The sequence below is a fragment of the Ictalurus punctatus genome, chromosome 2, assembly GCF_001660625.3.
Source record: "Ictalurus punctatus breed USDA103 chromosome 2, Coco_2.0, whole genome shotgun sequence".
NCBI lineage: Eukaryota > Metazoa > Chordata > Actinopteri > Siluriformes > Ictaluridae > Ictalurus > Ictalurus punctatus.
In genome coordinates, this window is record NC_030417.2 from 36,142,804 (window position 1) to 36,156,486 (window position 13,683).

The 13,683-nt window shown below is 42.6% G+C and overlaps 1 protein-coding gene across 3 annotated transcripts in view; it reads left to right on the plus strand.

The window, feature by feature from the left end:
• Positions 1-11,423, plus strand: part of map3k3 (mitogen-activated protein kinase kinase kinase 3) — a 35,449-nt gene extending 24,026 nt beyond the window's left edge. For all 3 annotated transcript variants that reach the window (XM_047162144.2, XM_017452488.3, XM_047162142.2), the window contains 4 exons: positions 298-429; positions 600-729; positions 1,498-1,675; positions 5,887-11,423. In XM_047162144.2, coding sequence (XP_047018100.1) covers positions 298-429; positions 600-729; positions 1,498-1,675; positions 5,887-6,115 — 669 coding nt within the window. In that variant the 3' untranslated portion in view covers positions 6,116-11,423. The remainder of the gene's footprint in view (positions 1-297; positions 430-599; positions 730-1,497; positions 1,676-5,886) is intronic.
• The last annotated feature ends 2,260 nt before the right edge of the window (positions 11,424-13,683 follow it).

Sequence of the window (13,683 nt, forward strand, 5' to 3'; positions counted from 1 at the left end):
GTGTTCTAACATTTTAATTTAACTGGGCCTCTACACACGCACACGCACACATACACACACAAATATTAATGCCTTAATATGTATAAAAGGAGCGGGTTTGGCATGCACTTGCTTTACCCTTTGTTTTGTTTTTCACTTCCGTCCACACAAAGCCTTGTGCTCCATGAGCTCACACTCTCTTTCCAAGAAAAAAAAAAAAAAAGCGTCGGGAAACCTTGTGGAAGTTTCCGTTCTGTAAATACGTAACTGCGCGTTCTGAGAACGGCTCTCGATTTTCTTCCCGCTGTTTCGCTGCAGGAGGTCAGCACTCTGGAGTGCGAGATTCAGCTACTGAAAAACCTGCATCACGAGCGCATCGTGCAGTACTACGGCTGCCTCCGAGACCACAACGAGAAGACTCTGACCATCTTCATGGAGTACATGCCCGGGGTGGGTGCTGTCATGTATACGTTAGTGAAGGGTTAGAACATGTATTAAGATTTAATCTGACATGCATCACAGAGATTTAAGCACGACTCCAGCTCTTAGCGCGCATCCGAAAATCACCCGGATCGCTTACGAACCTTACGGACATTTCGATACTAATAACCTTTTTCCAGGGCTCGGTGAAAGACCAGCTGAAGGCCTACGGGGCGCTAACGGAGAACGTGACCCGGAAGTACACCAGGCAGATCCTGGAGGGCATGTCCTACCTGCACAGCAACATGATCGTCCACAGGGACATTAAAGGTAGCCACACGTTACTCAGAAATTTTCCTATACCGGTCAAAAGTTTAGACACACTCATTCTTTATTTTTATTTCCTCCACCCATGTTTTAGAATAATAATAATAATATAGTCATCAAAACTCGGGAGTAACACGAATTATGGGACTATGGGAATTATGTTGTGATAAAAAAAATCCCAAATAAATCAAAGTAATTTCATATTTTCGCATCTTCAAAGTCGACGTCCATTTCGCCTAGAATTTCCAGAAATGTATTCTTGTGGTTTTCTCACCCGATTTCTTGAGGGATTTCCCCGAGATGCTTTTTAAACAGTATTAAAGGAGTTCACACCGACGCCGGACTCTTCATCGGCTGCTTTTCCGAATATTTCGCTACGAGTCGTCCGTTTAAAAATGTTTTTTTTTTTTTTGGTAAATAAAATGTCCGTTTTCTAACGAAAGAAACGAACACGTCGGCGCGATTATATTTTTGTCTACGACGCCGATTTCACACGTTTAATCGCACACCTTCAGATCAGAACGTTTTTTAAGATCATGAGAAACACTTCAGTCGGGTGTCCACAAACTTTTGACCGGTAGCGTGTATTGGAATATTTATATCCCTGTCCAACGATCTCTAATGCGACCTTGAAATCTGTGTATTTATGTATTTATTTGTCTGTCTGTTCATGAAAATGTGTGATGGGATATGGAGTTGTAAAATACAGAATAAACAGTAGACTTAACAGTATATACTGTAATGTATTGTATTGCTCTGGAACATGTTTAGGTGCCAACATCCTGCGGGATTCTGTAGGGAACGTGAAACTCGGAGACTTCGGCGCCAGCAAGCGCCTGCAGACCATCTGCATGTCCGGTACTGGAGTGCGCTCGGTCACCGGGACGCCGTATTGGATGAGTCCGGAGGTGATCAGCGGAGACGGTTATGGACGCAAAGCGGACGTGTGGTAAAGCCAGAGATCACTCACTGACGTATTAGTAAACACCAGAGCGACAATGCTGAGATGTTTGCTTCACACGCTGGTTGCTTCACAGCCTCCTGCACGACACACCAAAGGCTTGAGCTATTTTTGTTAGGCGTCAATTCGTTACATTGAACCGATACTAAACAAACAGGAAAACAAATGGATGTAGAAACCGTGGAGAAAACCGAGTGAAATACGGCAAATATACGTAATGTAACTCGAATCTTAGCACAACACGCCAACACCTCACATTTAAACACTTCACCGAGTGAAAATGAAGATGCTAGACGCACTCGAATACCGTTTTTATGCGCGACGAGAACGCCACGGCTCATAGCCGAAACGTTATCCAAAGCCAAACACGATGATGCGTCTCGAGAGGTATTATCAGGAGAGGATGAAGACTGGCTATATTAAAGGTGCTCCTCTCAGGGAGTGAATTAGTTACGATTATTTATTTTTTTATTATTATTTATAAAATAAGGTGCCATTCCAAAATGGCTTGGCAGTTAAAGCTCTGGGTTACTGATCGGAAGGTCGGGGTTCAAGCCCCAGCACTGCCAAGCTGCCACCTTGAGCAAGGCCCTTAACCCTCTCTGCTCCAGGGGGCGCTGTATCATGGCTGACCCTGGCTCTGACCCCAACTTCCTAACATGCTGGGGTATGCGAAGAAAAGAATTTCACTGTGCTGTACTGTATATGTGACCAATAAAGACTCATGAACACGCATACCAGAGATCTATTATCGGATGTTGTCGCTATATAGCAACATTTAACAGAAAACTCAAAATACAGTACTGTGCAAATGACTTAGGTACCCTTTTGTTTTGTTTTTTAGTACAAAGCTTGTTATAGATTTTTATTTTATGACCTCTACATTATCGAGTCAGTACAAAAACATTTGAGATTTCCAAACATTTTTAGTTTTCCAGCACAAAATGAAAGGTTACAGAAACATGTTGGTATGTTATTAAAGAAAGCAGCATGTTACTTAAGAAACCACTTTTCAGACAAAAAAAACAAACAAACCCGTAATCGTCACGAACGCGGAGACGGAAGCGGGTTCACGTGCCGATTCAGAGTTTAATGAGAGTTCAAACCAAACATAAAAGACGCTAAGCAAACGTGAACAAGGAAAATAAACATAAACCAATACTCAGGACCCGGGAGAGCATAACGTGACAACCTGAGACGAACAAAGCCAGACACCTAGTGTTGTACAAACTGTGACTAAATACACACAGGTGCTCGTTAATCGGGATGTGAGTCAGGTGCGGGTGGTGACGTGGCCTTGACGCGGAGGTGCAGTGGCTGCTGGGAATTGAAGTCCACGGTTCCTTCCAGAGATCCAGAACAATAATGAAGGCTGCTGGGTTTTGCTGCAAAAATGACCATCTAATTACCTTACAAAACTGCACAAATTGTACCCGACGACTATTTTACTTTTAAAGCAAAGGATCGTCACACCAAATAATGCACCAATTTACTGCTCTTTATAATATTTTATTAATGCACAAACATTTAATATCATCGTTTTCGAAGGCATCTTCGAAAATGCGCTACAGCATTTCTTTGCACCGTACTGTATATAAACTTGCTTAAATGACCAAAAACATTATAGCTCAGATAGTGTTTTTTTCCTTTAAATAGGTTTGCCTAAACGTAGAAAAATGTATCATATTTTGAGAGCCGTCCCGACGATGACCTTCACCATGCCACGGCATGTGATTGCAGAGAAGGAAGTGCAAACACCACTTCCTGGTCGTGTGAAATGGCTTTTTTTTTGGTTATGTCAAAGTTAAAGCCCCCTTTTTCCAGTTACATAGGAAAAGAGTAGTTTTTATATTATTGCCTGTCAAAAATACGAGATAAATTAATTGTTGCCGTATGGCAACATCATGCTGTAAAGGGTTAAAGGACATAATTACATGGCATAGTTTTGAGTTAATATATGATCAGGCTCCTGGGCAGCATACTGGAGATTTCAGTCTAATTTGAGGCGGCTGTGACTCAGGTGGTAGAGCGGGTTGTCCACTAATCGTAGGGTTGGCGGTTCGATTCCCGGCCCACGTGACTCCACATACCAAAGTGTCCTTGGGCGAGACACTGAACCCCAAGTTGCTCCCGATGGCAAGTTAGCGCCTTGAATGGCAGCTCTGCTACCAGTGGTGTGTGTGTGAATGGGTGAATGAGACACAGTGTAAAGCGCTTTGGATAAAAGCACTATATAAGTGCGGACCATTTGCAGAGCATAATTTCACGCTAATGAATTTGTGATTCATCCACCCATGGACTGGATTCTCACCTACTCACGGAGAAGGTCTTTCATTGTTAGCAGAGAAGGAGCTAAATCGTCCTGGTTTTTAGTTTACCGAACCAATCCCGATGCCTGAATGACTACGTCTTACCACGAGAGAATTCACGCTCATGTTTAACCAGATGTATGATGTTTGTAGAGCAGTTCCAGATTAACGCATCGGTCAGTGTAACCGCACGGGCTAAGATACGAAGTGACGGATAGGAATGTTTGAGGAGTTAAAAAAAGCAGCATTCGATATTTAGCAAGACAAATAACAGCAGTTTAAAGGGGAAATCTGGGGCATAGAGCTATTTTTACTGCCAAGAATTAAATACAGAACCTTTCCTCATACTTTGCTTAAAGAGGAGGAGTTTACCTGATGTCAAGTGATTTCCAAGCTCGGTCTGATTGGACGTGGGCTCATAAGGAGAGGGCTGCGATTGGCTGAGAGCTCGAGAGTGAGATCGTAGCAGTGACGTGGAATGTTCTGAGCCCTCAGAGCCCCTAGAGTCATTTCTAGGAATCTGAAAAGAGTCTGTCAAGTCTCTCTCTCTCTCTCTCTCTCCGTTTCTCACACACAGAAACACAAATACACTCGCTTGTGCTATCAGCTTTCAGCACTCCAGCCAGTAAAAACACTGTTTAATTGTCAACAGCTCTGCCAGGGAAAGTTTCCACCAAAACATTCCTGCACAGCCTCTGCCCTGGAATAAGTCTCCGTCTGACAGCGTGATGTACGTGCGCGCCATTGTACTGTTTCGCTGTAATAACGACAGCGCAGTATTTTTCTCGAGTCAGGTGTATTAGCATAATGTTTTAACTTAAAAAGATCAAACGGAGTGGAATTTAAGTGACGGATGTCCATCCATCCATCTTCTATACCGCTTATCCTTCCTTCAGGGTCACGGGGGAACCTGGAGTCTATCCCAGGGAGCATCGGGCACTAGGCGGGGTACACCCTGGACAGGGTGCCAGTCCATCGCAAGGCACAATCACATACACACTCACACACCCATTCATACACTACGGACACTTTAGACACGCCAATCAGCCTAGGACTGGTGGAGGAAACCGGAGTACCCGGAGGAAACCCCCACAGCAAACTCCGCACACACAGGGCAGCGATGGGAATCGAACCCCCGACAACTGGAGGTGTGAGGCGAACGTGCTAACCACTAAGCCACCATGCGCCCGAGTGAAGGACGTATGAAGGTTTATGTTAATGCTCCCATTATGTTAATACGCTCCTATAGTAACAGCTCGTTCACAGTGGACGCTCCACGTCGTAATAAGCGGATCAAAAGCGTGCTGTTATTTAACACGGACGTATATAGAGGTGACATGATGAAGCTTCCTGTACAGTTTTCGCTTTCTAGATTCTCGGTCACATGACAAGCTGGGTTTTTTAGTTTTTTTTTCCTTTCGAGCGACTTCGAGAGAAAAAGAGATGTTGGTGAGGGAATGACTGCTTAGAGAGTTTATAGCTGCTATAAAGCGATAACAGGAACTAACTTGTTTCTCGGCTGTTCCGAGAAACGTAGGATGTCGTTCAATATTTTTTATTGCTGGCAAAATGAAAGCACTTCATGACCTAGTGTTATAAGAAAATGCCCAACTTCAAGGTGGTGAGAGTAACTCATCACATCACATCCTTTTATTGATTATTTTCTTATAACAGCATGCCCCCAAGTGTTTTATTCCTTACGTATTTATAATCATGGTGCATTTTCATAGCAGTAACGTTATATGACAAGTTGGTACTGCGTAGTTTGCATACTGTGCAAAAATCGCTTAAGTTTGTCAGCGTTTTTACATTTCTGGAAGCACAGATTTGGTGTATTGGGCTGAAATATTTTACAGTGTGTCTAATGTGTTTGTGTTTTTCCGTGTTAAGGAGTCTTGGCTGCACCGTGGTGGAAATGCTGACTGAGAAGCCCCCTTGGGCCGAATACGAGGCCATGGCAGCCATCTTTAAAATAGCTACTCAGCCCACCAACCCCGTTCTGCCGTCGCACATCTCAGAGCAGACCAAAGACTTCGTCCGGCGCATCTTCGTCGAGGCCAAACACAGGCCGAGCGCAGAAGAGCTGCTCAGACACCCTTTCTCACAGATCTTCTGCTGAGCGAGCTGCAGAATTAAAGCCCTCGACCCCGGACGCCTGGACCTGGAAACCCTCGAAAGCTGTATTTATGACATGTAGCTCAATCAGTGAGCACAAAACAGACCAACACGCAGCTGGGCATCGTCCAGTCAAGAGCGGTTAGATTTAGGTCTTTCATTTGTCCATTAATGGTATTGTTGCATTGCAGTGTGTGTACCAGCAGGGGGCAGCACAAGACAGCCGAGTGCCGTTGCAAGCGCCGACCGAGTTAAGATCATCTACCTGAACTCAGTACAAGGGCTGCGCAATATGAATAAAATAGCATACTGTGATTCCGTTAAGTACATTAATAACAAACTGCCGAACTTGTGACTAGATTAATTAGACCACAGTAATTCATCATATCAGTATCATGAGATCTCTAAGATCTGTCAGGCTTCTGTGATGGCAGTATTGTGATAATGATTAGTAGACGACGTATTGTGCAGCCCTACCGAAGCCGAGCTGCGAGACCTTCACAGGTTAGTGCAGTTCACCGATCCGCCGGTCGCATGGTTCACAGTTGGTTCTTTGGCTTGTCTTGTTGCGTACCTGTTCTTCTGAGGATTCATACGAGGATCCACGAAGCCGAGGATCCATTAGCTCTTCGGGTCAGTCACGTTAGCATCGTGCTAGTTGTCGGAGAGGTAGAGCTACAGGCGGTGTTTCAGTCATTACAGGCTTTCCTTTCACTCACAGTCCAACTAAATGCTCTGGGTTACAGGGTGCGTAGATGCCTGATGCTTTCCTCTTACTCTCCTGACAGTTCATACACTTTTTAAGGCAACACCCTTACTGTAACTGTAACGCTGCTGTGAGGAAATTCAGTCGGCTGTAAAACCTCGCCGTTTGAGACGCAGCGGTCAGACTTTCCGAGGATGTTTGCGACCGTGCAGAGTTTCGGAAACAACGGTTGGGAACCTTTGCGATAGATAACATGATAGCTAGCTAGCATCAAATAAAGAGCTGAGTTAGTTAAACTAGGTTGCTTACCTATTAGCTAATATACATTCTGGACTATAAGATGCACTAGTTTGCCTTTTACTTCAATATATATGGAATATATTTTATACTATACTGTATTATATATTAGCCTATTGTTGTCTGCTTGATTTGTATACATACACACACACAGCTATATATATATATATATATTATATATATATATAGCTGAAAGATGTACAGCTGTGTATGTGAAACATCTACATACCAGCACCACAAGGCCACACTACAGATAACCTATCGATAAAACTGCATGATATATTAATGTTCAGTTTCTAGAACTAGGAGGTGTGTATACAGATTTTCTGTCTAAAGGTGTTTTTATGGGGTGGTGCATTTACAGTCCAGAATATATGGTAGCTGATGAGGGGTGTAATAAGAAACCGAACGAAGAAATCAAAATAGGCTTGTGCGATATGGCGATTTAATCGTCTCTACACGATAGAACACCTCCACGACGTCCAGTGACGTTTATTCCGATGATACTACAAGGCCCGCCATCCTTTTACGTATTTTTACGTAGAAGCGCCTCAATTAAACATCGGAGTACGCTGTTACGAGTTCTCATCCCAAAAATGCACCAAAGGAGTAATAAATAAAACGACAGACGCGTCAAGTGAAATATTAATCTGCCACGATCGCCTCTGCCACCAAGCAGTTCCTGACTACACTGCTGATAATACTATTACGCCCCTCCTCTCGTCCCTGTAAAACTGAAATGGTGGACATGCTCGTTTTCCTGTCTTGATCGGATTTTTCTACAGTCACATACAGGGTTTCGGTTCCTTTTACAGTTGTCGACGTTGCCTCAGATTGCTAGCATGGTATCATGCCTTTTACATATTAAAATGTATCTGCGTAATGGTTAGAGCTGGTGTTTGCTCTTCTATATGCTAAATAAGCCAAAGAACATGCAATACACATTTGCCAGCTTTCACCTTGGTTTGTTTGGCAGTGGTGTTAAAAGCACCTTTTATTATAAGCCCAGGTGAATAAGATTGTGCCTTAAGCTCGGTGCGGAAGTGTTTATTTCTTAATCTGATGCACTTTTGTAGAAATGAATGTTTGTTGTATTCACCACATTTTCATGTTTGTTTCGTTTTTTTATCGGCCAAAGTTTGAATAATGTGAAATCTGTTTCACTTTAATTTATATCCCAGTGTCTTTTTTTTTTTTTTTTTTTTTTGGTTCATACACAAATATTCTGTATGTATAAATATATTTTTATATCAATTTTTATATATGGAGATAGATGGATGTCTTTTGGAATACGAAACATGAGACGAGACGGGTGTTCGAAACCCAAAACAAAGAGAAACTATGTTAGCAGCTGGTTTTGCAAAGACATTTCTGAGTGGAAAAGGCGCTCTGGTTGTTCAACCCAAGCAGAAAGGCTGAGTGTATGTGTGTCTTAGTGTGTGTGTGTGTGTGTGTGTGTGTGTGTGTGTGTGTGTGGCCCTGGGGGAGAGACTGATCATGAGATCATGATTCTGACTTGCAGATGGGAGTTATAATTGGCACACACACACACACACACACACACACATGCACAAACAGTGCCTTTAATAGATAACTTGCACAGAAGGTGATTGCACCTGTTGGATAATTTAGGAAGTCGAGAAGCAGACAGAAGAGAGTGAGAGATTTGATCGGTTTTAGAAAGCGAGGCGCCTTTTGATCACGTCCTTAGTATTATCAGGTTCTATCTGAGAGATTTTGATACATCTCTTTGACTTAATCTCATTAGAGGTCGACCGATATTGGATTTTACAGATACCGATAGCTAAGTTGTGCAGTACCTGCTGATGACCGTTTAATCAACCGATAGTTTTCAAAACGGATACCGAATGAAAACATAACACTCAAAGTAAAATATTGCTGAACTTTATTAGAAAAATAAACAGTACTGACCCTACAATGAAAATGTACTACTTAAAAATATAAAACAAATATGTAAATATGAATATATTAACTATTAATATTAATAGATAAAATATGTAGATCCAGACTGAACCAAAAAGTAACGCTCCAAATAGCAAATCAAAATAGAGACATCCCAAGTGATTAAAAACAAACAAACAAACAAAAAAAAACACTTCAAATATCACAACAAAATTTGTCAGTGATAGTTTTTATTTCGCCTCTAGAGGCCGCTCTCGTACTGTATAACGACAGCGGACCGTTCTCAGCCGCTCCCGCAGCGGACGCAACTGAGAAAAACTATCGGTGTGGATTTTTGACCTCTAAATCTCATTAGATAATTGTTAAATGCAAACAAACTCGGTAGGCAAAGACATTTTGAGTTTATTAAGGTATGACATCACATTCGTGTGGATTTTCCCTTCATTTTCTCCCTAATTTGCTCACTTTCCAATTCCCTTCCACCAACCACCTCTCCCCTGAGTGCTTCCTCTAGTAAATGTGAAGCCACATTCACAACCGCATCTTCTCGAACTTCTACTTCATAGAAGCAGGCAGAGTCGCACACTCAGTGGAAACCGCTATGGCTACGATTGGCTAGTATCACTGTGACTGATACCATGTCGTCCCTCCTACCCAGAGAGCCCAATTGTGTTCTCTTGGCTCCCAGCTCCCATGGATGACTGTACCATCAGTGAGATCCGTACTCGTGATCTCCGGACGATACGGCGAACGCGTTTCTCTTGCTCCGGGCAAACACATCTACTAGCCAAGTTTCAGTCCTGGTTACACTGGAAATTTATTATGCACATTGCTTGTATCTAATCACAGTAATTTTTCATCCTAATGTTATGAGATGTTAACCAGTATATTAGCTTTTTTCTGCGCTGAAGACGTTCTAACATCCCAGAACAGTTATATACTGTAAAAGCAGCAAGTACAGTAATGTACTGTTCCTGATTTGTACACTTAAGTTGTATTACTCATTCCCTCCAGGATTTTGCCATCGCAGAAATTAACGCAAAATCAAGCAAACTTTGCAATATTCGGAGGAGCTTGCAATTTTAAAAAAAATCACTGCAGATTTTCGCCAGATTTGGCACAAGATGTGACATCATCACAGCAAGCGTTCAGCCAAAGCTCTGTTTGATTCACGAGCGTTGATCACGAGTACAGCTAAAAGGTCTCATTTACAAGCAAACATCGCTGCGAATGACAATTTCTTGCAATTGCAATTTTGCCAATTTAAGTTGTTTTCCGCAAAATAAAGCACAAAAAACGCTCCAAATTGCAAAAAAAAAATTTTTTTTAAATGACGCAGCACAATCAAGCCTTGACTCATGGAGTAATTGTATAACCTCCTCCATCCTCAACTGCTTATCCGTTATCGGGTCGCGGGGGCAGCAGCTCTAGCAGGGGACCCCAAACTTCCCTTTCCTGAGCCTCATTAACCAGCTCTGACTGGGGGATCCCGAGGCGTTCCCAGGCCAGTGTGGAGATATAATCTCTCCACCTGGTCCTGGGTCTTCCCCGAGGTCTCCTCCCAGCTGGACGTGCCTGGAACACCTCCCTAGGGAGGCGCCCAGGGGGCATCCTTACCAGGTGCCCGAACCACCTCAACTGGCTCTTTTCAACGCAAAGGAGCAGCAGCTCTACTCTGAGTTCCTCTCGGATAACCGAGCTTCTCACCCTATCTCTAAGGGAGAGACCAGCCACCCTCCTGAGAAAACCCATTTCGGCCGCTTGTACCCGCGATCTTTTCGTCACAACGGTGCAGTGAAGCGATTGCAATACCACTCCCACTGCTCCGATTGTAGAACATATCCAGCTAAAAATTGACTTTCTCCATTGTGTGTAGAACATGGATATTGGTTGGTCAAAGCAGTCTATGTTCATCCTGAATGATGATTGGCTGGCAGACAGACAGAACCTTGTAATACTGAGGTCACGAAACTGTAACGACGTGAACGTGAAAGATGAACGTGTTGCGACACGGGTGGACGCCAGAGCGCCAGGTTTTCCTCTCAGCTCGACGGCTTTGTTTAGCTCAGGGTTCGAGTGACACGTGCCCATCACAGGGGCACACAAATTGTCTGACCAATCCCTGTCAGTGTTTCGATCTCCTTCAATCAGGATGGCTGCTATTTTGTTTTTGGCAGCTAGCTATCAGTATTTTAAAAAGTCTATTCATCAAAGAATTTCAGTGTTTTATTTGCTCGTGTTGTGAATTGTGAGAACCCTGAGGTAAGCAAAAGACTATGAAGCAATAGTTGAATTATATATGATGATGTATCATGACATAGGACTTGCAGTGCAAAGTCTAATGTATCAAAGTCATTTACAATAAAAAGAACTGTATGCTCTCAAACTGTTTTTTCCTCTTCAGTCAATATAGAATTATTTCAATGATTTCAGGTAAGTGTCACACCAACTGTGTTTATAAACACTAATTACAGCAATTATCACTGAATTGTTTCAAAGGCAAAAATCCACTTGGAAATGTTTACGATTGCATGTTCTACTTTTAGTCTAAACAAATGCCTAATTATCTGAGTAGTTCAGATAAATTTTCATGTCCGAAAAATGATGACATTTAAGTAGTTACTTTTCCAGGCAGTTTGCATGTTCTCCTCGTGTTTTTCTGGGGTTTCCTCCGGGTACTCCGGTTTCCTCACCCAGTCCATGTGCTTTAGGCTGATTGGCATGTCCAAATTGTCCACAGTTAGGGATGTCCCAAGAACCAATACTTCAGTACCAAGTCGATACCAACATTCTTAAAAGGTGACGGTACTTGTTTTTCTGCAGTAGTGATGGTACCGTTGGTAATGAAGTTACCACGGTTGTAATTCTTCCGGAAATGAAGGGGGCAGCAAATACGCGGAAGTGTTTTAGTCGGTCCATAAGTGTTAATGAAGAAGAAGGACACCTATAAGCATACGGGAAAAACTACAGAAGACAGTGCCAAGTTTAGCTCCGCCCTGACTCTTTGAGAGGAAAGGTGGTAAGAGTCAAGTATGTAAATACTTCGCATTCGAGGCGGATGACAACAAACATATAATTGATGCTGTGTAGCCGGTGTGCGACCGATGCTATCGTTCATTTCAAACAAAGCGAGGAAACATCTGGAATCTGGCGAAGCACAATTATCATGTACGTTTGGTGGTATCGGTACCGACTACTAGATTTTTGGTGTCATGACATCCCTAGTCCGCAGTGTGCGATTGTGCCCTGCGATGTTTTGGAACCCCATCCAGGGTGTCCCCCGCCTCGTGCCCCGAGTCATGTGGGATAGGCTCCAGGCTCCTCCACGACCATCTGTATAATATGCAATATGGAAAATGGATGGATTGATGGATGAATGGACATTTCCAGTCCTTATTGGAGTCACTTTTTCAAATTGAAGTCTCAAGTTGATGTTTGTTCAGCCATATAAATGGCTATTATGTTTTACCCTATGTAGTGATCATATATAGTAAACAGTAAAAAAAATAATTGAAAAAAACACATTTTGGTTTAGATCCAAGGTGCCAACATTTTATGGTTTAGCTGTAGCATTTATGATTTTTGACCCTTTGCTGGAGGAGCTAAGAATTACTCACTAGCAGTCATACCTCATTGTTGTCTTACTGAAAAAACACCAACAGAAATCAGCTGTCTCGTTAGACATACTAAAAGACATACGCTAGGGATTTTGAGGGAAATTTTTTTGTTTTGTTTTGTTCTCTGCCTGCTAGCATTTTCTTGTTAATAATAATAACTCCTTACATTTATATATAGCGCTTTTCTAGACATTCAAAGCACTTTACATAGTATGGGGGGGGGGGGTCTCCTCAACCCCCACTAGTGTGTAGCATCCACCTGGATGATGCGAAGGCAGCCAGAATGCCCACCACACCCCAGCTATTAGTGGAGAGGAGAGAGTGATGTAGCCAGTTCAGAGATGGGGATTATTAGGGGGCAATGGGGAAATTTCAACCAGGACAAAGGGGTTATATCCCTACTCTTTTACGATAGATGTCCTGGGATTTTTAATGACCACAGGACCTCGGTTTAACGTCTCATCCGAAAGACAGTGCTGTTTTTAAAGTAAAGTGTGCCCGTCACTATACTGGGGCATTAGGACCCAGACAGACCACAGGGTGAGCGCCACCTGCTGGCCTCACTAATACTTCATGCCAGGCTCAACCCTGCTTAGCTTCGGTAGGAAACCAGGTGAGAACTGCAGGGAGATATGGCTCTGGCAATTTTGACACTTCTGGTCATTCTAAAAAGTATATATATATATATATATATATATATATATATATATATATATATATATATATATATATATATATATATATATATATATATATGAAACATTACCATTACTGATCATTTATATTTCCTCCCCATGATTTTTGTGTGATATGAACTCATAGTGTAATGACTGTTAATGTTCTGTGATATCAGTATTGTATAATGATGATATATTGTGAAGGCATTTTCCCTACATCACTGCGCTACACAGTACATACTCCAGCATCAGGAATAGTGCCATGGTAGACACAACCACAGTGTGTGTGTGTGTGTGCGTGTGTGTGTGAGCTGACAGCATGTTGCCGAGCTCCTTTGGCACCGGCGTCTCT